Genomic DNA, 26,402 nt, shown 5'->3' on the forward strand with positions numbered 1-26,402 from the left:
TTTAATAAAGAGCAAATAAGCATTTAATGTAGGCCCATTAAATGATCACCATTCATTCTGTGTACCAAATAAGACAAAGATCTTATGCCTGAAAAATTGCATATTGTTTAAATAAAGACTGCAGATATGGGAGACTTCAAAAACCAATGGAGGGTCAGGAATTGATGTAGCAATGCAGTGCAACCAGCGTTAATGGAACATAAATGGACTTGGTGATCTGTCCAGGGATCTGTTTAATGAATTATCACAGTAACTGCTGGCTGTAGCTCTGTGGACTGACATAGAGAAGACACCCCATACCTCATCTCTCTATTTGCTTAAAGAATATTTTTTCTTTTTCTGGGAAGTGTATGCTTATTATATTAGACAGATAAACCACATCCTTATATTGTACTCAAGAGTTTATAGAAAATTTAGCATGTTGCTAAGTCAAAATTGTGAGGCAATGCAATACATTTTAAGTAGGTTTAAAGATGACAAATATGGTGATGCTTGCTTTGATTACAGTTTCATTTTGCTTCCACTGAAATGGTGGGTGCTGTATCAAGGAGCAGAAATCCATTCCAACTGCACTCCATTAAATTATTAGCTTTTTTTTTTGACTATTAAAATGAATAGTTATGAACACTAATGCTCTATGTACAGCTTCAACAATTACCAGCTCCAAAACATCTGCTTGAAATATCTGTAAATCTGATGGAACAGGAGGCGTTCTTCTTCTCATAAGAAGAGTTTGGCATAATTCTTCGGGCAAAAAACTTGCAGTAATTCTTCTTTCATAGACACTGCACACTGAGATTATATCAATATTAGGAAGTCAGAGTGACAAGGAGCATTTCCAGGCACTGGGATGCCATCACCTAAACTATAGAGCTGTTCCAGCATTCTCACACCTGAGTGCTGTGAAATAGTCTTTGCACAACATTTTGGAGGTTTAAAGAATGTGCTATTCTGGCAGCAGGCTGTAGCATGCCAGTTTACCCTCAGCATCCAGTAACATTTCCAGGCACATTTAACCAACTAATATCAATGCAGCCTAAGAGATTCAGCATGTAGTGACACGGAGTCCCCAGAAGCAGATAGGTCTCAGTCAAGAGGTAATAAGGCACCTTCCCCTTCCCAAAACTCTTGTATGCTTGAGATTTTAATTTGGATTGCAAACTGATGTAACTTATTTTTTCATTATTTCATAAAGCAGATGAGACTCTTACCCTGTAAAATCTTTTCTACCAATGTAAAAACCCTAATGCAACATTATAACTATAAAATATCAGAGTTTTAAAGCCAGAAATAGGTATTGCTTTTATTTATGCTGGTGTTCTGCATAATTGTATACATCTATATTTAATAAAAATTATAAAAATATTTGAAAAATATTACTGACTTTGACCAGTCAAATACTGGCATGATAAATATTGGCACTTTTGGCAAAATGTAAGGGTTGATGTTGGTTTCTATACAGGTTTTTCAATCAATAAGTCAATCTTTGGAACTGAACAAGACTACCAATATGTTTCAAGATTAGAATGTAGAAATTTTATGTAGCACATTCTCCTTGAATTGATATTTTTCTTGCATTTTGTTGTTGTTATCTTTGGACAGTCGTTCTATTTGGAAGGAAGATGATGCTTTTTTTTTTTTTTTTCTTTAGAAGACCAAATATTGTGACATGAACTTTTTCATTTATTGGAGGTATTAACTGGTTGGTAAAAAAAGATAGGTTCCAAAAGTCTGTGCAAAAAGGAGAGCTCTGAAAGTCTGTTCTTAGTAAACTTATTCTTCTTGGATTTGCATCAAACTACTAAGGAGATCCAGTCTTTGGCAGCCAAAGAGGGCCTTGGCCAGTTTTCCAACTGTAGCACCTTTGGCACCTTCCCTCATTACCCACTTGAGCAGCATTTGGTAAACTTTTTCTTTTAGTCCATCTCGTTCGTAGTCATGATCAATTTCATCAATCTCGGGATCACTGAAGCCCAGTTTCCGAGCGCAGTGCTTCCACTGCTTGGCCAGCTTTTCTCTCACTAGATTCAAATGCTTTTCTGACAGGACAGTAGTATTGTCTGCAAAAAGAAGAAGAGTGTAAGACAATTGCATCTTTCAACAGGTCTTCTGTTCCTTTCACTCACTCTCTCTCCCCTGTCCTCCCCCAAATACTTATTGGTACTATCTAGAGACAGAATCTTAGTGATGCAATCAGAAGTGGATTTCATGGGAGCAGCATAACCCAGTGATGGCAGGCAAGAAATGTCCAGACACAACATGTGTATTCATGGGTCAGTTGCTGGATTTGCTCTTTGATCTGAAGCTATCATAGGTTATCACTTACACCTACAAGATCGAAAAAGCCCTTTCTAGAATTCCTAAAGAGTTGTATATGTTTTATATTCTGAGACACAAATGTTACTTAGGAATACACCGAGATAGTTTAATTCAATACTGACCAATAAAAATAAATTACATTTCAAAACTGTCCAACTTCTGTCTGAATGAAGTTGTCGTGGCTCTTGCTTACATGGTTTATCTTTTAGTTTTCCATGTGTTGTGTCAGGCACTGGACTCTATGATCTGCAAGGGTCCATTCCAACTCAGGATATTCTATGATTTAAACTAGAGCCAGGTGAGGATCTCCAATCCTAGCCTTGCTTCTGCCAGTGTGTGTTTTATACATTCCAAACCAAATGATTCTCAGGTAATTATAGGAGGCAAATACATGAAAACTAGGGAGATATTTCGCTTACCAAATACACCCACTGCTTCATAATGAGTATAAATTTCTTCCATAGCAACAGAACAAGTGCTGACATATGGATTCTGCTCTTCAATTTTCATGTGATTGTAGGATCCAATTTGAATTCCAGAGCTGTTAGTTATGTTGTACTTGATTGGATCGTCTGTATTGGGAACTTAAACACAAATTTACAAACAACAGCATAAGGTTAAAATGTCAAGAAGTAGCATAAGGAAGAAAAAGTTCCACTAATAAGGGGAATGATATTGCACTTGATGTAGAAATAACCATTTACTGGCAACTGTGCTGTGAGTGTATTTTCACTATGCAGTGTGATGCAAGTGTACTTTAGTGAGGGCCCATTCTATTTTATGACAGAGTGCCATAACCAAGCTGATAGTTACTAGACTGTAAATAATGTTCTCTGTGCCTTGGGAATGCATAGTAGCAGTCTTGTTTTCTGCTGCCTAACAGCTTCAGGAGGTCAGCCTTGACTTGAACGCTCTTTTTGTTTAAATTTTAAAGGCTCACTTCTGCCTCTCAGCTTTACTTTTCATAGGTGTAAGTGCAAGTTTACAGCTATGACTTCTGAGTTCTGTGAGACAACAGCAAATGTAGTTTCATACTGCTCATAAAATATGATTAGTAAAATGCATAATTTGATATTTTGTTTACTGTTGTACGATTTCCACGTGCAGCAGGAAGCTAAGTCACTAATCATTTTAGGTGATGTCAGTTTTCTGTTCTCTTGACAGTGTTTTCTCAACTCTGTTTGAATAATTCTCCACTAAACATTTAACTCTAGCTTATCTGGTGAATCTCATAACCTGGGTCTAAAATTGAAGTATAGATACTTAAAATGATACACCAAGCTCTGTATTTAATTACCTGGAATCATGGTTACATCGTTGCTACACACTCAATTGCAATGTGAAGTGTGAACATCTATAGTTATGTATGAAAATCTGACTAAGTATACTTAATATATGCTAACCTGGGACTGCAAGTCAGAAATATTTTATGTATGCATTATTAGATTGATGAAGTTGCAAAAAAGGAATGCATTTTATCATGTCTCATAACAGTATTACTTCTACTTATCACATTATGATTCCTGTATTTTTTTTTTTTAAGAGCCAGAGGACTCAGGAAACTCATCATATTTGTAGTAAAAAACAGAAAGAAACTCATGCTTGCTATGTTCTTATCTGGCAACAAAATGAATTTAGCATAACATATGAAAATATATACACATACTTTGTCAATATTACAGTATTAACAGGAAAACTTCCTACGCTTATAAATCTCCTTCCCCAAACCTTTTACACTTTGCAGCTTCTCAGGTTTGGGTCATTGTTTAAGGGGTGCAGAGTCAAGAAGACAGAAACCTCCCCTGTCAAATTTTCTTTGTAGTGTAGACCACTTAGAAACTGGACAAGCCTTTGAAAGGGTTAATTAAAGAATTCAGAGTGCCCCAAGCAACACAACTTTAAAGGAGCATATATTGATAACTTCTGAAGGATATTACATGATTTAGGGGTTCAAGCCAGTAGAACAGTAGAAACCTGTGCTGCAATAAAGGCTGATCAGCGTGAAGCCTGTAGCTAGAAATTTGTACTAAAATGCAGAGCAAGATAGGACAAAGTGTCCCAAATGTGTGTGTGGTTCCAGAGCTAGGCAGAGTGACAGCAACTTGAAGTTTAATCTAAGGAAGTCACTAGGTGAGGTGTACAGGAAATCTTGCAATGCTGTCATATTTTTAAAGTTCTTACATCAAAGAATATGTTGTCCTTGATTGATCAAATACACATTTAATGGTGTGTTTAGGTCCTGATAGAGAAAGGACTAAGTTCTACCTATTGATACTGAAAACTTCAGCTCTGGTTAGAGGTATTAAGCAATAACAGAAGTTATTTCAAGTTCCTGAAGTCTTTTGCTTTACTGGTCAGGATGCAATGCACAGCCAGTTAGCTACCAGGGCAGATGAAGGCCACAGCACTTACCTGAGCTTACTCTGGGATAGTATGCAAATGTTCCCTTTGGGAAAGAAGAGGAATCCCTGTAACCTGTAGAAAGAAAAAAACCTCAAAGAAATGCCAAAAGCATTATGTAAATAGAAAAGTAGATATACTTAACAATGCCATATTTGTGACAATGTGAGTATACAGTGCTCTTAAATACAGAGATGAGAAGCTTTTTAATTAGCAGGATTGTGTCCTCTTGAATAACTCTAGTTTTAGCAATGATCTTATCGAGGTTTTGCTGAGTTACTAATAGCCTTAACCATCCTTGGATCTCAGAGAGGACAATGGGATTCCACGTGGGTGTAGGAATACCTGGCAGTGTGGGATCAGAGCACACTGCAGTTACAGACTGAGCTGCATGTGTGAGGTATTCAAACTGGCAAATTCCAAACTCCCAAGTGTGAGTTTTTGGATGCTTACAGATGAGCTCTGCAAGTCATACTGGGGCAGTAAAAGCAGATGGGTTACAGTCACCCAACAAGTCAGTGAGGAACTGAAATGCAACTCTTGTGCCCCTCAGTTTGGTATCTGCTACACTGTTTCATACAATCTTCCTACAATAAATGTTTTATTTCTTTCAAACAGAAGGTTTTCCTTTATTAGTGATGTTGAAAATTCTAATGCCTGCCTTCTGACATGACAGCTCTCAGATTCATTTCAGTAAATAAACTCAACATAAACAACTCATTACAGCCTCTGCATAAATAATTTAACAGAATAACACCTTTGTGGCATTCTACTTGTAAAAAGCTAGGCATTCTTCATTTTCTTGTGAGATGACCTGGAAAATAACACCATGCTAAAAATATCCAAGACTAGGAGCAGGCATCTCATACTGTCTCTAGTTCCTCAAAGTTGTATCTTGTAGGTCTCCAGTTACCACTTATTTATATGCTTTGTTAATGCCCGATATTCTCTTCCTTCTTTGTCTCCATACCTTTCTACTCCATGGCTTACCAGCAAGCACCAACAGAGGCTCTCCCTCAGCACCAGGCAGAGCTCTCGGGAGAAACCAGTTACAAGCCTTAGCTTCTTGCTGGCCCCCTAGGTTCAGGAGTCTCTCAGCTTGCTGCAAGCCAAGCTAAAAAATACACATCTATTTTCTGAAATGCTACAAATGTTGTTTCTTCATGAGTAGAACCTATGTATGAATGTTAGAGTTTGGAGAGTCAAAGTTCTCCTCAGCTTTCCTAGAATGACTGGTTTTGGGAGCTGCTTTAGCAGTACTTGCTGTCAGCTCTTCCTTGGCTGGTAGAGTCAGCTGTTGGGTCTCATACTCTTCTGTCACACTGATGCTTTAGAAATGGTTCATTTGAAACTGGCAGCCTGACATCAGTGAAAACAGCATAATGAAGTCAAAGCTACAGTGTTTTAACTTTGAGTCAACAAAGAGAACTTAATGAAAAAAATTCACCCGTTTTATATTAAAGATCAGCCTGCAAAAAGCAGGTTGTTCCCTGAGCTACAAAACTCTCTTGACCAGTTCACTGAATAGAGGAAAAGTGTGTTTTCAGAAACATAGGTGTAGGAGAAGAAGGAATCTCACCTGAATCTGAGTCTGAACTCTTTGAATACCTGTTTACATTGGTCGGTGAAGTCAGGTTTTGTCCAGATTCTGGCACAGGGGGTTTACTTAGGCTAAAATGACTGGCTGAACACAATCCATAGGTATCCACCAGGTTTCCTGTTGGAAGACTGTTGGGACTGGGCCCGTAAAAAACATCTACATTCCGTTTTGGTGTTGTTGCAGCTACCTGTGGCCAGAAATATGGATTAGTGTTCGATACTGTTTTTTCAGCTTTGGGATACAGTTCACTCAGTTGAGAAGCAGGGGATGGCTTTGCAAATGGATCGCAGGAAACTCCCCGTCTCCTTTCCTCCTCTGTCATTTCAGGGCTGTACAGCACAGGTGGAACTGCTTTATCCATCCGGCTCCCAAAGGCGTGGTAGTTGTATTCATGTTGAAGTTTTCTTTCCAGATTATCAGGAGGTACAAATGAGGTCTCACCGCTCTCCACGGGCTGGTTCTCAGGGGAGGCAGCAAACAGGGCTTCGTTAACCTCAGTGGTCATGGGACCCTGAGAGCTGTGTAGAGAATTAGGCTGATCTGAAAGGGAAGAATATTAAATGCTTGAAAACATTCAAATGCAAGTATTTAACTTGTTGCAATGATAGTAAGATGTATTAACCTACTTTATTATTATTGTATATCTAAAAGGTATCAATAAAACATTACTTCCAGCATAAAACATTCTATAAAATAAAACACAGCTTTACTGACAAGTAGAACAGATTTTTATCTAGGAAGTACAGGTTTGCTTAAGCTATCAGTGTTAAAATCTCACTAGCTCGAGTAGTGTGAGAATTCACTGTGTACTCTGCTTGTATTGATATCAAGTTTTCAACCACTGAAACAAACACTCCTGGAGGCATTTGTAGGATCTGATTTACTGGTGTGTCTCCTCTGGCATTAACTGGAGTTTGATCAGTGCAAAACTGAGGTGTAACAGGATGGAAAATAATGCCATTGTAATAACAGGTGTAACTTCATACAGCACAAATAATTTGTCATTAAAATCTTATTTAAAAGTGATTATGTGTTCTGTCTGGGTATGTCATGAATACTCTTCCAAAGAATACCATTCTACAATAATGTCTACCAGATAAAATAGTCTGTGTCATCTATACCTTTCAACCTAATTCTCAGTATCAAAGGAAGCTTTACTTCAGAATTGAGCTAGATGGAGTTATAATCTGTATGATGCTGTAGCATTTTGAGACTAAATAAGAAACACAAAAATCTGTTTGTTACTACTTGTAATTATTTTTTTAAGGGTAGGACTACAGATGCTTTCCTAAAGTTCTGAAAGCTTCACACTTTTCTAGAAGATATCATACATTGCTTGAAGCAAGGGACACTTACAGAGCACTTTAAAACTGGAATGAAGTGTATGTATGTGCTTCTATTTAGCTCATATAATGCTAGTGAACTGGGTTCCCCCCAAATTACATTATTTCAGCCCATATTAGGCAGGACTTAGTTCCTTTGGATGGTTGTATATTAGAACACCTTCAGTAGGACTTGGTCTGCTTGTTTTGCTATCACTGCTAGAGAGGGAGTGGGAGGAATGGCTAATACAGAAATAACCCCATCCAAAGTGACAGCTCTTAGCAATTCAGTATTAGCATAAACTATATGGCATCTGTTCTCCAGGGCAAGCTTGAGATGTATGAACAGATCCTGTGGGATGCCTTTCACTACCACGGTCTGAGTGATGCCCATTGACTAAAGAAAACCCCCTGCCTTTGACTGACAGGCTGGCAAGATAGCATCTTTCTGCAGTGAAGATTCACAACAAAGTCTTTTGTACTTAAAACATGAGAGTATCTGCAAACTGCAGCAGTCATACATGATTCTTTCTGCACAGGAAATGTAACTACACTCACTTAAAAATAGAGCAGTGGGGCTGCCCTAAGTCCATCAGTTCTACTGAGGAACAGTTGTGGGAAACCTGGCTTTGGGGAAGATTTATTAGTTGCATGTTACAGTTTAACATTACTAATTTAATCGTGTCTTCAATAACTCAGCAGAATTTTATTTCTACTGGATTTTTTTTATTATTTCTTGTAAATCAGCGTTGCAAATAAGATCCTCTGTCCCTTGACATTAAGAAACTTCGGTAAGAGAATTCCAGATACACTACTACAAAACTCTAACTCTATCATATTAGATATATTATCACATATTAGAGAGTCAGCTCTTTAAAATCGCAAAACATGCAACTCATCCAAGATTTTATGAAAGTACGACAGAAAAGAGAAAAAACCCCTGTCTACTAGTGTTCCTCAGATTCCTTAGAGAGCAAAGTCCTAAACAAAGGAATTATTTACAACTATGTATCTTGGTCATATTCAGAGCATTCATAAGAAAGGATGGAGGGGGAAAAAGAAAAGTCTTAATGAAATTAAAGCCTACAAACCAAGCAGTTGGCATAACTAAAAAGATGAGAAGAAAGATCAAGTATGAAAAGTATTTATCAAAGTGACCACTGTAAAGCTTAATGTTGAACAAAATTTTTGGCATGGAAGAGGAAAGCATAAGAGTGTAAAAGGAGATGGAAATTTTAAGTGTAACTTCTGGGAGCAAATAACATCTCAGTGATTACAATTCTTCTGAGGTGCTGAATAATTGAGTCTCTTAATAACCCTTAATGGTAAGGTTACTAGCTTTGTACACAACTTTATCTTTGGCAAATACACAGAACAATTATGTGCTAGTGACTTACCTACTTGACCATTGCTGGTATCTGCTGGTACAGCATCTATTTGAAGGGATTCCATGCTATGCAGCAGTTCATTTGGCTCGGGCTGCATTTTCTGCACGTGAGAAAGAACAAATGATCAAATTATAGGCAAAAGTTTAAACTAAGGGAATACCTGTAGAATATGAAACCGCACAGCTTCACTATGAAGTGACCTGGATGAACAGATTCTGGGAAAAGATCCCATACTCTTTCAGAGAGCACAGCCTGACAGGAAATACCCATTGCTTTGCTACAAGTGGGCAAAATCTTTTCTTCAGTGAAGGGAGGGAGGACTGCAGTATAACTGCAGTACATAATACTCTGACTTGGCCAACCAATACCCTTGCCTACATGAATGTGACCTTAATCCAGAGTGGCTCTGGATTGTCTGACTTGAATTTAATAGCCAGACTTTCGGCAAGCAATCTCAGTGAGGGGATGCTGCTGACGTAAACGTAGCAAACATGCCTCCTGATCTGTGGATCTGTATTTAATAAGCTCATTCATCAACAGGGAAGAAGAGGTGAGAAATAATTAACATTCAGGTATAGGCACATTAACTTTTATGAAGATTATCAGAAGAGAGGAGTTTAGAGTAAATTTTCAGAAAGAAGCAGTGCAATATCCTTTCTATAACCCTCATCCTCACTTAACTAGAGTGGAGGCAAAATCTACTCCTATTCTACTCTTTTGATGTTCCCATTATTCAGGCTTTGCTGGAAGTAATTTTTTATTAACCTGCAAAAATTATTTCTCAACTTCTCCAAGTGCTGCTTACTCATAAAATATTTTCCAAAAGTAGAGTTTGTGTTAGTATTTTTTCTTTAATTAAACCCAGTAAGTACTTTCACAAATTAAAAATCAACAATTCCTACCTATCTCTTCCCAAAAAATCTACTTCCCTCCTAAAGCAAAAGGTAACATTCTAACACATTACAACCATAGGTCCTTAGATTTTACTTGAGTAACGGAATTGTTTGAACAGGGGGGTTAAACCAAATGACTTCTGATCCCTTTCATCCTCAACCATTCTGCGATTCTTTTAGTTAGGAGGCTTCCATGATTGCTGGGCAGGCAGCAGGGAGGCTATGCCCAGACTCTCTAAGCCATGTTGCTACTGAAGCTGTACTTGTAATTTACATAGTGACTTGCCCTGGATCCACTCTTCACAATCTGTGCCCTGATTGTAATGGATGCTTTCCTTCCTGAGAAAGTAATAAACTCACAGCCCATTTCCTAAATAGTCATTTTGTCCCTATGATATGAGAGGTGCATCAGAGAGCTAATGCACATAGCAAAGTTTGCCATGGTGCTGATTTGGGGTTGCTGTCATAAGTTAGACATATATACAATTCATATTGGGAGTTTGATCAAATCAGTCCAGGAAATCTGTTTCATCAGGTTCACTTTGCAAAACTCTGTTGCTTTTTTGAACAGTTACTGGTGCTTCATAAACATCACATGAAATGAGTAATTTTCATTTCCACAATTGAAGACTTGGTGAGAAGGAAGCACTTAAAAAAAAAAAAGTGAAAGAATGGTTTCACAAGGAAGTTTGTTTTGTTTTGTTTTTTTCTTAGTTAAGAATACTGTCTGTATTGGCTGTGAGTGAAGTCTATACAGTCAAGTGATTAAATATCTGTGATAAAAAGGTTCCATTATCAGCCCATTTTTTCAAGAAGTTCTGATTCTCTTATTTTCAGCCAGGAAATTATTCTTTTAATCATAGTTTTTAAACTTATAGCCAGAAAAGTAAGACAAACCAACTTGGACACTCAAGAAAACAATCTGAATTTAACTTTTACCTGTTAATATTACTGTGGAATAGCTTCCTGGTCTCAAGCAGGGTGAGACTCATTAGACACTGCCTGAAGGCAGGGCAAAAATTACCAAGAATTTCTGAAGTTACTTTAAATTAAAGTACTTTAAATTAGATTCTGCCACTTTTTAATTTATAGGAATAACATTTTATTTCGTGAGTGAGACTTAGTGGATATATGAGGAGCTTTTTCAAAATAGCATCATAGAATCAGCATGCCCCTCAGGTGGAAACAGACCTTGGGCCCACCTCCTGCTCAAAACAGGGTCACTTATCGGACTGGAGTTGGTAGCTCAGAGCTTTGTGCAGTTGGGTTTAAAAACCTCCAATGATAGTGACTGGACAACCTTTTTAGGTAACTTGTGCCACTGCTCTGCTCTCCTCAGAGAGAAACGTTTTGGGTTTTATTTCATTTCACTCTTACATCCAATTTTGAGTCTCTCTTGTTTCTGTATTGGTCTTTCTTATCTAGTCCTCACACAATGCGCTGCTGTGAAGAGTTTGGCTCTGTCTTCTCAAACTCCTCACACATAGGGGCAGGTTGCTATTTCTTTGTCCTCCAAAGCCATTGCATGTCTGGGCTGAATTCCCATCTCCTATCAGGGCTAACAAGGTCTGAGCAGATCTGCTGCCTGTGACACTGCTGGTGCCAGGCAGGCTGTGGCTGGTGCCCAGGTCACTGCTCTCCATCACCCTGAGGTTCTTCTTGGCAGTGCTGCTCCCTGGCTGGGCAGCCCCTGGTTGGCACTGAAGTCAGGGGTTATTTAATCCCAGGTGCAACACATTCCTCTTGTGCTTTCTGAATTTCACAAGGTTTCTGTCACCACATTCCTCCAGCCTGCAGCTATTAGCCTTGTCCTTGTGACTGTCTTGACTAGCCCTTCTAGTTTGGTGCTCACCTTATGTGTGTTCATTGCTTCTGTCAGGTCACTGAGAGAGGAGTAAACCAGGTCAGGTCCCAGCCCCCTACACTCCTGCAGCTGCTTTTGGCCTGCAGGTGAAGTAGGACCCATCAACTGCTCTCCTCTGGGACTCATCATCCAACCTGTTTTCATCTGCTCATCCAGACAGCAACAACTGAACTTGGATACAAGAGTAGTTTGGAAGAGAGTGTTGAAAACCTTCTGAAGGTTGAGATAAATGACATGCACTGCTCTGCCCTCATTCACAAATCCAGCTATTTTATCACAGCAGGAAATCATATCAGTCAAGCATATCAGTGTTGAAGTGGCAGAATCTGGCCATAATTGGGATTGGGAAGAAGAACTGTGGGGAACCTTAAAATGCTTAGAAAGCTACTCACTTTTAAATTTTTCAGATCTTCTTCAATATTTTTTCCTAGCTCTTCATAGTAAAATGGTTTGTATCTTTCACTGATTTCTGCAAAAATAAAGGAACTAAGTGAAAATGGTTTTCAAAGGGAAGTAAAAGTGACTTGTACTGTTAACAATCTTGATGGAAAAGGAATGAAGAATGAAGACATCTATGACGTCAGAAACAAGAAAGGTATACATACATTTGTAATTTGTTCACATGGTACATTTAGTCTCAAACAGTAACAAAACAGGATGACTTCTAGGGATTATTTGTTTTTGTTGTTGTATTGGTTTTTATGGTGAAATCTGTCTATGATCAGTGGCTGAAAGCATCTTTCCTTGGCTTGCATATGGGGAAATTAGAAGCTAAGATCCAATATAAGCATAAACTTAATCTATTTGCAGCAGATTAATTATGTTTAATATGGAGAGAGTAGGTGGGTTCCTCATGGGATACACATTTCCTCTGAGTATTAAATACATGCCTGCTGTATATGAAGCTGTTGGTGCCCCTGTCTAAATACAAACCTCAGTTTCCTGTTATTTGTTGGGGTCTTTTTTGTGGGTTGGGTTTTTTTTTTCCCCTTTTTGTTGTTTTGGGGTTTTCTTGGTTGTTGGGGTTTTTTCGGTTTTTTGGTTGGTTTGGGGTTTTTTTTGGCACTATGTATTGAGGCAGAAAGAAGAAACACTGAGATACAGAATTTTTACTTATTTGCTCTTAGCCTCCTTCCCATACCATTCAGCCAAGACTTCTACTGATTGCAAGTGTTTTGCCATCTGACCATATGAAAGGATGATATAGCTATCAAAGTCAGTCACGTTGCTTATGGAAGGATAACTAGGACAGCTTTTTAACCTAGAGTATTTTGAATAGGATATTTTCTCAGTCATGGTCAGGAAATACTATATTCCTTGATGTTAGTTTTTATGTCAATTTCAGCAATAAGATTATACTATGCTGAAAAGAAATTATCAGGGATAAAGTGTCTTAATAAGCTCCATTCACTTACTAGGATTTCTCAAACCTGCAAATGCTGGATCAGATCCCATTTTTGGTCATAGTACAGAGAGCATACTTTACAGAACATGTGCATGGCTATTTCAGTTTTCAAAAAACACCCCATCTTATTTCAAGAAGAAAATACTCTTGAAATGTTTTGCTGCATTATAAGCTATCAATGGACACAAACAAATACAAATCCTAAAGTAATGCCTTACCTGCAAAGGTTGGACGTTTCTCTGAATCTTCATCCCAGCATTGCTTCATTAAGTCAATAATTTGCTCTGGACATTTATCAGTGATCTCCTTTATGTCTGGTCTGTTTCCATTCATGATGCCAAAGCAAATCTGGGTTTCATTTATACCATCTGAAAAATAAAATTTCCTATCAGGTTCTGCTCATGGGTTTTGCTACCTTTCCGTAGGTAAAAGAAACAATGAAATAGCTCCCTGTATATTTGCGGGTATGTAAAACATGATTTCAAAGAGGTCCAGGTTACAGCTACAAATCATTTATATTAGTGAATTTGAACCCATTGCCCTGACTTCCATGGATTAGAGATTTATTTTAAAATTAAAGGATTTACTTTTATATGTAAGACATGTGCAGTGTGAGTAAGGGTGACAGAGGTACCTCTCTAGAACCTGCTTCTCAGGGGGATCAGCTCTCCACTAGATATGAACACAAAGATGGCCACACAGGCAACATTTAGCCATTTAAATAGCAAAAAATCCATTCAAAATTATAAACATGTTACTCTGGAATTCCACAGTTGGCTCCTATTGTTCTGCATAAGCCCATTGGTGCATGTTGAGAAATCAGCACCACACAGCTGAGAATCAGTAACTGACTGTGAGATCCTTCTCATTTCCATGTGTAACTAGTCTACCTCAGGAAATAGTGTCCATCAAAGTTTCCGTCCTGGCCCACCTAATTTCTCTTTGCCTAATTTAGGTTTGCCTAATTTCTTCCACCAAGTCTGGTTTGTGCCCACACCATGTAGATGTGAGCAGCTTACGGCTGCATTTCATTCAGACGTTCTTGTCCATGCTTAGAAGTCAGGAATGATGCAACTAATTCCTCTGACTGGCCATGAGGTGCCAAACCAGTGCTATTCTAGGCCATGGGTGATGCAATCTACTAATCTTAATTTTATAACATCAAATGTTAATATTTGTAACTTATTTTTCTGATAGCATCCTTAGGGAAATAACGTACTTTCGTACGGCTCTTTGTTAGCAAAAATTGCCCAGATCACAATGCCAAAGCTGTAAACATCTGATTTCTCCACTGGTTTTGCATTAATGCAGCGTAAATGCTCTGGGGCCATATAGAAAAGAGTCCCAGCATTGTTCTGGTAAGTGCTCTTCATTTGCTTCTGGCGGACAGCTTCTTCTTGGGTCAGCCGACTCCAGCTCTTAAAGGAGGCAACACCGAGATCTGCAATCTGAAAAATGAGACACATCAGAGGTAACGCTGTGATGAAGAGGAGATGAACAAGCATTGCATTCAGTGTCAATTTTATAAGGTCTTAATACTAATCTAATAATTTAGCTAAATTTAAATAGTGAAAAAATACAACTTAAGAAAGGGAAACAAACTATTTGATTTTCTTCTTGTTTTTCTTTGTTTGTTTGGTTTGGTTTTTGTTCTAAATAAAGTATCACTGAAAATTGGGAGCCATTAGGCTGAACTTTTATTATTAATTGTGGAATGCTTGCACAATGTGAGGATAGAAGAAATTTGGTTTCACTCATATTGGCATTCTTATCTGAGGTCTGCTTGCAGTGCTCTTAGGAGAGCAGAAGATTCATAGGAGAAGACTCTAAGATTCAATCCTAGAATCAACCTATGACCTGGGCAGATATGCCTCCTCTCTCACTGCCCTTTTCATTCAGATTCCATTTAACTCAACCACCTTAGCTCTTCCTTCAGAAGAGGGAAAGAAGAGGATCTAAAGTGATGTGATATGTATGACAAAGAGACATATAAAAGAGCAGCATAGAATAGGTTAAAGCAGAGATACCTGGGTACTTTGTGTTTGTCAATGTGGTATTATTGAAACTTTAGAGTGCAGTTTTACAACTAGACTAATGGCTGGTGTTGAAGAAAGTAATCCTTCTCTTCTCTCCCCCCATTTCCTGTTATGTGGTCCCTCTGCTCCTCTTGTTCCAGGACTAACACTTACCTGGGAAGACTTAGTGCAAGGCAGTCAAGCAGCTTGCTGAACCAAGTGCTCCTCAACAGAAGGACAGCACTGCCAACAAGGTAAATGGTAATCTGCTGGTTTGGGCTCCTAAATCAAGACAGGCTGTTCACATTAGCACCAGTGCTAACGCAAGGGAACAGGAGGTCAACAGGAGAGGAAAACTGAAAGAAAATGGGCCTGTGTCTCTTGGCCATAGGCAGCTGTCAAACAGAGTTGTGTAACTCAATTACTTCAGATAAAAGCCACTTCTAACTCACTTTTCTCTCTTATTGCCACTAACTAGCTTATTGTTCCTCTTGAGTTTCTGAAGCCTTGGGCTATGTTTAGAGGCTGTGTATTCAGAGGAAAATCTAGGCAACATTCTGCTGAGGAAGTAGGAGTCCAGGTTCATGTTTACAAATGAGAGGAGTCTAGTAATAGAGAAGGATATGACAAATCTTTCTACATTTACAACTTCCTGGAACAACTATTTCCCTTTCTAATTATTGACACTGTTAGACACATTCAAGCAGATAGATAATACAACAGCTGCCTTAAATTATATTTTTGATCAGGCTACTTAAGAAAGTCTTATCTGGTTCTGAATTTGATCCTGTGTTCCAGATCAGTTTGTCATGAAATGTGATGATAGCCTAGTTTGGTCCTGTCTGTATAAGGGAGATGAAACCCAACTCCCCATACAATTTACATTTAAAGTAGATCATGATGAGGTTTTTATTTTTGGAAAAGACACAAATTTGTAATTCTTATCTGCAAGTTGCTCATACTACACTTGCTACTATATTAACCTTGTGGAAGAACTACTTACTAATTTATGTGTGAGAAATAGAAAATGTCAGAGTTCTCCTCACAGAAATATATTCTATAGTTTCAAACTGTAACGGGGTCATCATTTCAACAACTCACCTTGACCAGAGACAGGATATTTGATGAGGACTGCTGTAAATTCCCCTCAGGTTTATTCCACAGTAGCCTCTATATTTATGTGTCTTGATCCAAAACCCCACTAAAGTTAATAGAAGGGCTTTAGAATAGGCTTATAAACCATTCTTTGAAGTAGTGTCCTCATGGGGTTTTTTTTGTAGCTCCTGGATGTCATTTTAAAATGATGACTAAGGGAAAAGAGGGATACAAAAGAGGAGAAGATAATAGAAGAAAGAAAGAAAGGAATAAAAAAAAGGAAGTGAAGGTAGGAGGAGAAATTACAGCAGTAAAGGACAAAAGACATCACCCATAAAACATTCTATTTTGTTTCAAACTCTGTCTTGACTTTTTTTCACCTAATTGTTATGTTATTTACAGCTTGTTATTTACATTATTTTTTAATGCCCTCAGTGATTTTTTTTTTCCCCACAGCTGGAGGAATACTGTGCAAATCTCAGACTCAGAGGTTGTATAGGCCACCATAATTCGCGATCCAGGGAACACTCCCTCAGTGATAGCTCACTAAACTACAGAGGCATTCATCTACCAAATCCACCAATTCAGGAACTCTAACCAGCGTGCCTGTGGTGGGCTCTTCAACACAAATCACCAACCTTCTCCATTCACATTCTAACAAATACCTTAATGTGGAAGTCTCTGTCCACAAGGATGTTTTCTGGTTTTAGGTCTTTGTGTACAAAGCCTTGCTCATGCAAATAAAGCATTCCTTCTGTGATTTCCAGCACGAAACGCCCTCTCACTGATAAAGGTAGTGAGAGCTAAAAGAAAGAACAAGAAGTGCCATCTATTAAAAAATGCAACTACAACAATCAAATTAAAACTCAGTCTTTAAAAAAAGTTCCTCAGTCTTAAGGGTACCTCTGCTTAAGCTATGGTAAGAAAAACCTGCATCACCAGCCAGCTGAGGGAGGTGATTGTCGCACTCTACTCCACACTGGTATGGCCTGACCTTGTATCAAAACTGTGTGCAGTTTTGGCCACAATTTAAGAAGGATGTAAAGACATTAGAGAGTCTCCAAAGGAAGGTACAAAGATGGTGAAAAATCTGGGGAGATATGAGGAAGGGCTGAGGTCACTTGGTCTGTTCAGCCTGGAGGATACTGAGGGAATACCTCTTCATGGTCCACAGCTTCCTCACGATAGGAAGCAGAGGGACCAGCACTCATCTCTTCTCTCTGGTGGTCAGTGATAGGAATGGCACGAAGCTGGATTAGGCAAGGTTGAGGTTGGATATTAGAGGAAGATTCTTCACCCAGAGGGTGGTTGTGATTGTTGGGGTTGTCCTGTGCAAGTTGGACTTGATGATCTTTCAAGGTCCCTTCCAACTAAGGATATTCTATGGTTCTAAGGTCCTTCTTGGATTGAAATTTTGGCATTAAAATAATTCTAGAGTCACTCCATATTTACAAATATTTGCTACATATTTAGCAAACTCTCCACTTATCTCTACAGCCCTTCTAGAACTTTTTAATCTGTAATTGATCTGCTCCTCTGTGATGCACAGGAATGCCATTGTCTGCTGTCTCTAGAGAAAGCAATGCTGCCACTGGCTTTTTAATACAAAAAGAAGAATAAGAAATTAAGAACTCCATTCTCTGGCTATGGCACTAACATCCTGTCCCTTTCAAGCAGCTCACCAACCCTAAGGGATGAAGTAATTGACTGCTCACATTCTGTAGCACTTTCATCATGTTCCCCCGGTCCACATACTCCATCACAAGTGAGTAGTTTCCATCTTCCAAAATGACGCCGAGCAGCTTTACCACGCGGTCATGCTGCAGTCTGCGCATAATCCTGCCCTCTTCAAGAAGGGAAACATTGTACCTGTAAAACAGAAATTACACTGAATTTAGATGCCAGCTTAGAAAGAACAAAGGGATGAAAATCACACTGATTCATGATGAAAACCATGGCCAAAAATGTCAACATCCCTAGAACCCCTGCAAGATTAAGCATACCTTCAGCTGATTTTTAATTGATACAGATTTGTTCATGCCAGGTTATACTCTCTAAGATGCTGCTCAAATGCCTTAAACAGAGAGTGTATGCTCAGTCTCATTTTAAGGCCTGCTTTTCAGAAACTGCACAAGCATTCTTGTAGGTAGGCATGGATGTCCAAATCTTTTAACTGGAGTGAGATCTGGGCAGAGCTGAAAGAGCCTTGGAACAAGAAGGACCAAGATCCACTCCACTACTTCTTGTACAGGTAACTTACAGAGCTCTTGTTTCCAAAGGGCTGCATGCTCAAAATGGATTTCTTACAAGGGAGCCACACACTTACTAAATGATGACAGCATTTGCTAACAATTACTGGTTTAACAAGTACCTTGGCCTCAGTACAATCCATCAATAATCACAGGTACATAGCTGGGAGCTCACAAAGGGTCTTAAAAAAGGATAATATTCCATTATATAATGAATAGAAGGGATGGTATTTTTACTGTTGTTCCTGTTCTAGTCATCAGACAGAAGGATGTAAGAAAATATTGAAATTATACTGCTTGCTAATGCTTCCCTACCCTCTGACTTAAAAGGAAACTGCTTTCTCCATCTGTGTTCCTCTGTATTACTAGAGGAGAAACCAGTTGTTTTGTTTGCATTAGGCTCAGTTAAAAAATTTGCTAAAGACTTATGGTTCAATATTTTAAGAAATAACAAAATTATGAGCCTTTGTAATGAAAAAATAACACAAACCCAAAAATACACTTGGCAGGCTGGTCCATTCTAACTGTGGTCATCCCAAACTGTCGTTGCAGGCTGCAAACTACTAGAATCTCTTCATTTGCTTTCTACCAGCAAAATAAAAACTCAGTTAATTTATTTATCATAACCCAAAGTAGAAAAAACATGAAATTTTGTCTCTCTCTAGTGGATGACTCAGGAGAGAGTTTTAGGATTGTTATGGCTGTGAGGTAGTAGAGCTGCAATGTGACCTGAATCCACTGAAAGAGACATTCAATCTTTGATTAAATCAGTGGGCTTGGCTCACTCTACTCTTTCTCAAGGGAGACAGGGTTACATTCGTGGTATTAAGACACATGAAGTCAGAGTCCTGCTGATAATTTATGTGCATTTAGTTCCTAGTGGACATCTACAGTTGGATAATTTCATTGAAAACATATCTGCAAGTTTGAAAACATCATGTGGCCACTGAGTTCCTGCATTTCCTTAAGTGTGCAGGAGTCCTCTTGATTCTTAACAAGAGAGGAGAATAAAAAGAAAATTTGCAGGACAGCTGTTAGTATTGTTTTCTTTTCCCCACATAAAGTATCGCCAGAAGCCAAAGACCTAAAATTATTACACTCCATTTAGGTTTGTCTTAATTGAATTTAGAGGACTTAGACCAACTAAAGTGAAAATCAGAACTGAGATCTGGAACTTACTCAGTGCGCTGTGGTCCTGTATACACTTTTTTTAATACTACATATCCATATTTCTTGTGCAAGCATAAAGAAATTGTTCCAAATCCTCCAGCATCTAGTTGCTTTTTTTCAAGCAAATCCTTGGTGTTCATGTAGATGTCTTCCAGAGACATGGCTGCAGTCTTTGTGGCTTAGCAATTAAAATAAAATCAAGCACCCTCGTGCTCCTGGACCTGCAGTATAAAGGAGGGAAAATGAAGTGTCATTGAAAGCATTCAGCTGTTCCACTAAATAAGTGTACATGGAAGGAGTGGGACAGAAACATAAACTCTCATGACTCTTATGAATGCTCAGTTGGAAACCAAACATGCTGCGGCTCTCACACAATCAGACCTAAAGATAAATCCTGTCAACCCACTACAGTTATATTCAGTTGATGTAAAATCATTTCTTCACCTGAGGATCTCAAAGTGCTGCTGATAAATAGTTTTTATCCATACAATATACAGTAGGGTGGTACTGTCCCTCCACTTCATATGTGCAAAATTCAAACCCCAGAAAAACCAAGGGCCATGGTCCGGTAGTGCCTAATGATTCTGATACGTGTCTTGTTTTCTGAATTGCCTGAACGTGGGCCTGCCAGGTGCCCAGATTCCTACATAACCCTAAGCTACCTTTTAGGCATCTTTGCAAACCTAGCTCTAAAGGGTTTAAGCTTAAAGCTTAAACCAAACAGCCGAATGGAGGGTGAAATGAAGGACTCAGCTTCTGTGGGAAACTTATTTGCACAGGAACTCAAGGTGACAAGTGCTAGGAAAGAATATGTATGGCAACTCTGCCCATTAAAAAGAAGAGGAACAAAGAAATTATGAAGGCTTGTAGTAACTCCTAAGTGCACCAAGACAAAACCAGAGTTTGGGGAATCCTACGAAATGGGTAAGTAAAAGATTAGTAATAAGTAAGTAAACACAAGTGGATGCCACAATAATTTTAATCCTTTGATAAGGCTGCAGTACTCTCTTGCCTAATATGTTTCCCAGTCTAGACAGCCCCTGCCTTCAGCACATGCCAGCAAGCTGCTTTGCTAGCACTGGTGCAAGCCAACAAGCTCTGCTTTTCTCCCCCTCATTAAGTTTTTAACTTAAGCACCTTACATCAGGTAAAGAAAGAGTTTGCTGAGAAAAGACAAAGTCCAAGAGACTGGCAGGGCTGTTCATTTTCCACTCATCTTGGGTAACTACAGCACAGACACGGATGGAGCTGGGAGAAAGGCACCACCTCTAAGTGCTGCTACCAGCAAAAGCAGATTGGCTCCTTTGGGTAACTAAGAGATCTAAATTGTGTAGCAAAGGGACTCTCACGTTTTTCCAGACCAAAAAATGACTGCTAATTCCTGTAAACCATTGTGCACTTGTATCATCCAATATCTAATTGAAATCATTGCTTAATGTTGTTGTGAACATCAGCTGCAGCCTAATTTTGACTGCCTCATTACCACACCCTCTTTGGGGAGCCTGGGATCTAAGGACTTAGTGTGGGTGGGAAGTAGGTACCTGAGGAAGACATTTCAGTGCTGAGTTGGAAATGGTCTGATCAGTTCAATACTGACAAACCAAAACAGGGAAGAATAAGTTAATTAAAAAAAAAAAAATTGTGCCTCTAGAAGAGATACACCAAGAGCTTTCTTTTTAAAGTACATATAGAGACTCTACGGGCTGTTCTGGCACAGATAGGGAACAACCTCCCTACACCCAGAGTAGCATCCTCTCCTCAGAGTTTTCTGCTTTGGCTTTATGGACTTCAAAATTAAGCAGGCTTTGTTTTGCTGCAGTGCTAGCCTGCATTATGAGCACAGGCCTGAGGATATGGCTGCATTCACTTAGTAAGAAGGTAAGTCCTGCTATGCCTAATAATGATTAGAGGAAATTGTTCTTGTTTCATTTGTTGTGGTAGGCATTTTTTTGGGTAGTTGTTTTTGTTTTTTTGTGAAGTTTTTTGTTTGTTTGTTTGGGGGTTTTTGTTTGGTTTTGGTTTTTGTTTTTCCTTTACAGCAAATCAAATAGCAAGTAACAAATGACTCATAGCAGTGAAAGCACTGCTGCTTTCATAGCTGAGCTTTCATCTCCCTGGAGGTTTCTGATAATGGTTCTCTGGATTTGTTGGTGTGGTCATACCGACTTTTGTGCAGATAGGGTGGATGTCCCATGTACAAGGGCCTAAATTCAGTCATCGGAGTCAAACATGGCATAAACTAATATCTTGCTTCTTTATCAGAGTCTTCCTTCCAAGAATAAGTTTGAAGTCACTTATGTATGTTAATTTTTCCATGCTAACAGCGATTATGCTGCTAGGTAGTAGTTATAAGACTTGCATGTGCTTTTCTGGTGAATGCAAAGTAGGTATGCATTTTTGAATGGTGAATCTCCAAAGCTGCATTAATACCACTGATAGCTTGGGACTGGCATTCAAGACCATATAACCTGGCAAAAAATATCTCTGCCCAAAACTGCAATAAATGCAGAACCTTGCTCCTATTTACAATGTTAATTACCTGTTCCTTCCTACCAAGCCACACGTAGTCACTATGACCAAAAGTCTTGGAAATTCAAAAGAAGTCATAACTTCTAAAATCATAATGTGTCTGTTGAAGTGAGCTGGGTAACATTCAAGAAGAGGGAATTTTCTTATTAGATGGGAGGGAACCTTCCCCCTTGGGCATGGTAAGATGCTACTGCTTTTTTTGGTATTCTTATTAAGTAATGAGGTATTCTGAATAGAAGCTGTCTAATCTAATGACTTATTTCAAACCCAGAGTTTTTTGGTTTGTGGGTTTTGTTTTTTTTTTCCCTGTGATATTCATTCTACAATGTCTAGCTAGGCTTTAAAGCAAAGACTAATTATTCTGCTTTGCTATTTAACATGAAATATTGACTTATGATAGCTTTAAATGTCAAATTATAAAAAAACCAAGAACAGAACCTCAAAGATTCAGGTTCACTCCAACCTTACTCTTCTTATTGAAATACAGGGTAATTTATATGTATCCTCAGTACTTAGGACACACCAATTCATGAATTATATACCTGTGGTTAAGAGAATAGAAATTTTGTAGCTCAATTTAGCCAACCTTTACAGCAGCTATGCACACTTCTAATGGCTAATTTACGTTCTGTGAAGTAGCTGTCATCTGTGTACTTGATTCATTATAAAGCAGCTTTTTCCGTATACTATTCTGAACATTTGTATTCAGTTGGGTTCGTATTTACCAAGTACCAACATGTGTTACGAAAATTTTTAATACCAGTTGTTAGAAGAGAGGAATTTCTGTCCACCAGTATGACTGGTTTTCTTTAGAAGAGGACAGAACTGTGCTAAGTGGCTTTGTGGCATTCTTCTCTTCTTTTTAACACCATGATTATGTCCTCTCCTTTAACGCCTAAACGGCATATAAATTCACAAGAATCATAACCTGGACATTAGGTCATCATGTCATACTCCTAATCACCGTTCAAAAGTGCTTTGCTCAGTTCTAACGATTTGTAACGGATCTGATGCAGTTACAAATCTGTAATGATGTGACCTGCATGGTTAAGGAAGAGGGCTGAGCACATTAGCACTGTATTATGAAAAAACATGGAGCCTTTGTAGTCTAATGATGCTTCCAGTGCCTAAGTTTTTAAGAGGTGCCACAAACTTTAATTGGAGAAAATTAGCACCTTTACAAGTAGCAAAATTCGTGGCCACTGAGTTATCAGTCAGTAATGGAAAGGAATAAAGAACAGGAGCCAAAGCTGGTATACCGAAAAGACCAACAGGAGACAAACAGAAGGGCTGCTACAGCTGATAAAAATATTGCCTGTGCCAATGATGTTTCAAAAGAGGGTATCTCAGATCTGTTGCTGTAAATGTTATAACCCACTCCATCTAAACCTTTCCCTTCTACTCAGATTTTTCAGCTGATGCATCTTTTCACTAAGGAAGGTTTGGTTTTTTTCTTTTTTCCTCTTGGAAATAGCAAAGAAAATACCTGTGTCAGATCGTCATCAGGTTACAGAAAGGATCCCACGGGAAGGGGAGGAGAAGCCAATACATGGGAAACAAAGGTGTTATGCAACACAAGTTTTCTTTCACAGGAGCAGAGGCAGCGCGGGAAGAGGAAAAGATGGGGTCTGTGCAGTAGCCAGTACCCGTGCAAAGGTGCCACAGTCGGTTCTGGTCACGAAAGTGATTCCGTGTGGGAATCGGGAAAGGCAGTCCCGGCTGCGGCGCCGCGCCGGGCCGTAGCTGTCGGAGACGGGCGCTGCCGGGCGCTCCCGCTCAGCCCCGCCGCGGCCTCGCCGCAGCCAGAGGCGACTACTCGCCGAGGAGCCGGGAAGCGCTAAGCGGGGCTGCTCTGGCCTAGTTCCTCGTTGGCCGACTTGCCATATCGCCCTTCTCCTCCCGGCGGCTTCCTGCCACCGCTGCCGCCTCCTCTCGTACGCACCGCTCCCCCGCCCGGCGCTTCCCCTTCCCCGTGCCCGGGACCCCCTCCGCGGTTGTGCGGGCTGGGACCGAGCGCTACCCCGACGCCAACCCATCTCACCTCGGAACCCGTCAGCCCCCCCGGATCACGCCGTGGCGACGCCTTCGCACCCCCCTTCGCGGGGTCGCCACCGTGGTTTCGCTTTCGGTGCGGCGGTGCGGCAGCGCGGCCCCGCCAGCTGCCCCCGCTGCGGCGATCCCGCCTTACCGCGCTCTGGCCTCGGAGGTCCCTACAGCTTCCCAGGGTGCCGCTGGCAGTGGGGTTCGCCCCCTAGGAGGCTTAATACATGCCTCTCAGTCCCGGGGGAGGCGGAGCGAAGGAGGTGGCTCGGAAGGCTTTGAGCGGCGCGGAGGCCGCCCCGTGACTGACTGAGTCACTGCCTGAGCCCTCTGAGCACTGCGATGGATGCCACACCGTGCCTTTGTCACTGCCTAAGTTCTCTGAGCACTGCAATCGGTGCCACACGGTGGTTCGATCACTGCCTCAGCTCTCCGGCCACTATGATAATTCCCAAGAAGAGACTTTGTCGCTTCCTGAGCTCTCTGGGCACTCCAGTCGCTCCCACACCGTGGCCCTGTCACTGCCTCAGCTCTCTGAGCACCGTGATTGATGCCACACCTTGACTCTGCCGCTGCTCCATCTCTTTGATCGCTGCGATAGGTGCCACACCGTAACTCTGTCACCTGACGAGCTATCTGGGCAGTCCGATCGGTGCCACACCGTGTCTCTGTCACTGCCTGAGCTATCTGGGCAGCCCGATCAGTGCCACACCGTGGCTCTAATACCTGTCGAGTTCTCTGGGCACTGCAATCCATGCGGCACCGTGACTCTGTCGCTGCTGCAGCTCTCTGGGCACTACTGTCGGTGCTGGTAGAGAATCTGTCACTGCCTGAGCTATCGGGGCACTACGGTCGTGGCCACGCCGTGACTTTGTCACCTGTCGAGCTCTTTGGGAACTACAATCGATGCAACACGCTGACCTTGTCACCTGTCGAGCGGTCTGGGCACTGCAATCTGTGCCACACGGTGGCTCTGTCGTCTGTCGACCCCTCTGGGCACTATGATGGGTGGCACACGGTGACTGTGGCACTAGCTCGAGCTCGCTATGCAATCGGATCGGTGGCACACCCTGACTCTGTCACTGCCCCAGCCCTCTGGGCACTGCAGTCGATACCACACGGTGGTTCTGTCGCTGCTCGAGCTTTCTGGGCTCTGAGATTGGTGCCACATCGTGATTCTGTCGCTGCCTGAGCTCTAAGGACACGTCACTTCTCCCGATCTAGCGCTCCTGACTTACCGCGTTCTGGCCTCTGAGAATCCTGCCGCTTCCCGGGGTGCCGCTGGCAATGGGGCTCGCCCCCACCGCCGCTTAAATAATGTCCCGGAGCAGGAGGCGGAGCAAAGAGGAGGCTCGGAAGGCTCGAAGCAGCGTGGGCGCCGCCCAGTGACTGAGTCGCCGCCTGAGATGAGAGCACTGCGATTGGTGCCTCCAGAGAATCTGTCACTCCTGAGCTCTCTGAGTACTGCGATCGGTCCACACCGTGCCTTTGTCACTGCCTGAACTCTCTGGGAACGACGATTGGAGCCATACGGTGACTGTGGCACTGCACGGGCTCTCTGGGCACTGCAATTGATGCCAGACCTTGGTTCTGCCGCTACTCCATCTTTTTGGGGGCTGCGATCAGTGCCACACCGTGACTCTCTCACTGCTCCAGCCCTCTGGGCACTACTGTCGGTGCCGGCAGGGAACCTGTCCCTGCCTGAGCTCTCTGAGAACCGCGATGGATGCCGCACCCTGCCTTTGTCAATGTCTCAGCTCTCTGAGGATTGTGATCAATGCAGCCGGAGAATCTGTCACTGCCTGAGCTCTCTGAGCAGTACGATTGGTGTCACCAGAGATCGTCACTCCTGAGCGCTCTGAGCACTACGATCAGTGCCACACAATGGTTCTATCACTGTCTCAGCTCTCTGGGCACTACAATTGGTGTCACACCTTGACGTTGCTGCTGCTCCATCTGTTTGGGGGCTGTGATAGGTGCCACACTGTAACTCTGTCACCTGTTAGAGTTCTCCCAGAACTACGATCAGTGCCATACCATGGCTCTGTCACTGCATGAGCTCTCTGGTCACTACGATCAGAGCCACACGGTGACTGTGGTACTGCTCGAGCTC

At 40.9% G+C, this 26,402-nt stretch overlaps 1 protein-coding gene across 2 annotated transcripts; it reads right to left on the minus strand.

The window, feature by feature from the left end:
* On the minus strand, positions 1 to 25,636 carry RIPK1 (receptor interacting serine/threonine kinase 1). Of its 2 annotated transcripts, none has more exons than XM_059853465.1 (12): positions 25,528 to 25,636; positions 19,730 to 19,941; positions 18,017 to 18,170; positions 16,967 to 17,104; positions 14,411 to 14,639; positions 13,410 to 13,559; positions 12,179 to 12,255; positions 9,039 to 9,129; positions 6,299 to 6,859; positions 4,732 to 4,794; positions 2,739 to 2,903; positions 1 to 2,060 (listed from the first exon to the last, which is right to left on the minus strand). In XM_059853465.1, the coding sequence occupies exons 2-12, from the start codon at positions 19,879 to 19,881 to the stop codon at positions 1,774 to 1,776; spliced, it is 2,067 nt and encodes a 688-aa protein (XP_059709448.1). In that variant the 5' UTR covers positions 19,882 to 19,941; positions 25,528 to 25,636; the 3' UTR covers positions 1 to 1,773. The 2 variants fall into 2 exon arrangements, with proteins under 2 accessions (XP_059709448.1, XP_059709439.1); XM_059853456.1 differs by lacking the exon at positions 25,528 to 25,636 and adding an exon at positions 24,291 to 24,397.
* Between the last annotated feature and the right edge of the window lie 766 nt (positions 25,637 to 26,402).

This window comes from Haemorhous mexicanus, chromosome 1, assembly GCF_027477595.1.
Source record: "Haemorhous mexicanus isolate bHaeMex1 chromosome 1, bHaeMex1.pri, whole genome shotgun sequence".
Taxonomy (NCBI): Eukaryota; Metazoa; Chordata; class Aves; order Passeriformes; family Fringillidae; genus Haemorhous; species Haemorhous mexicanus.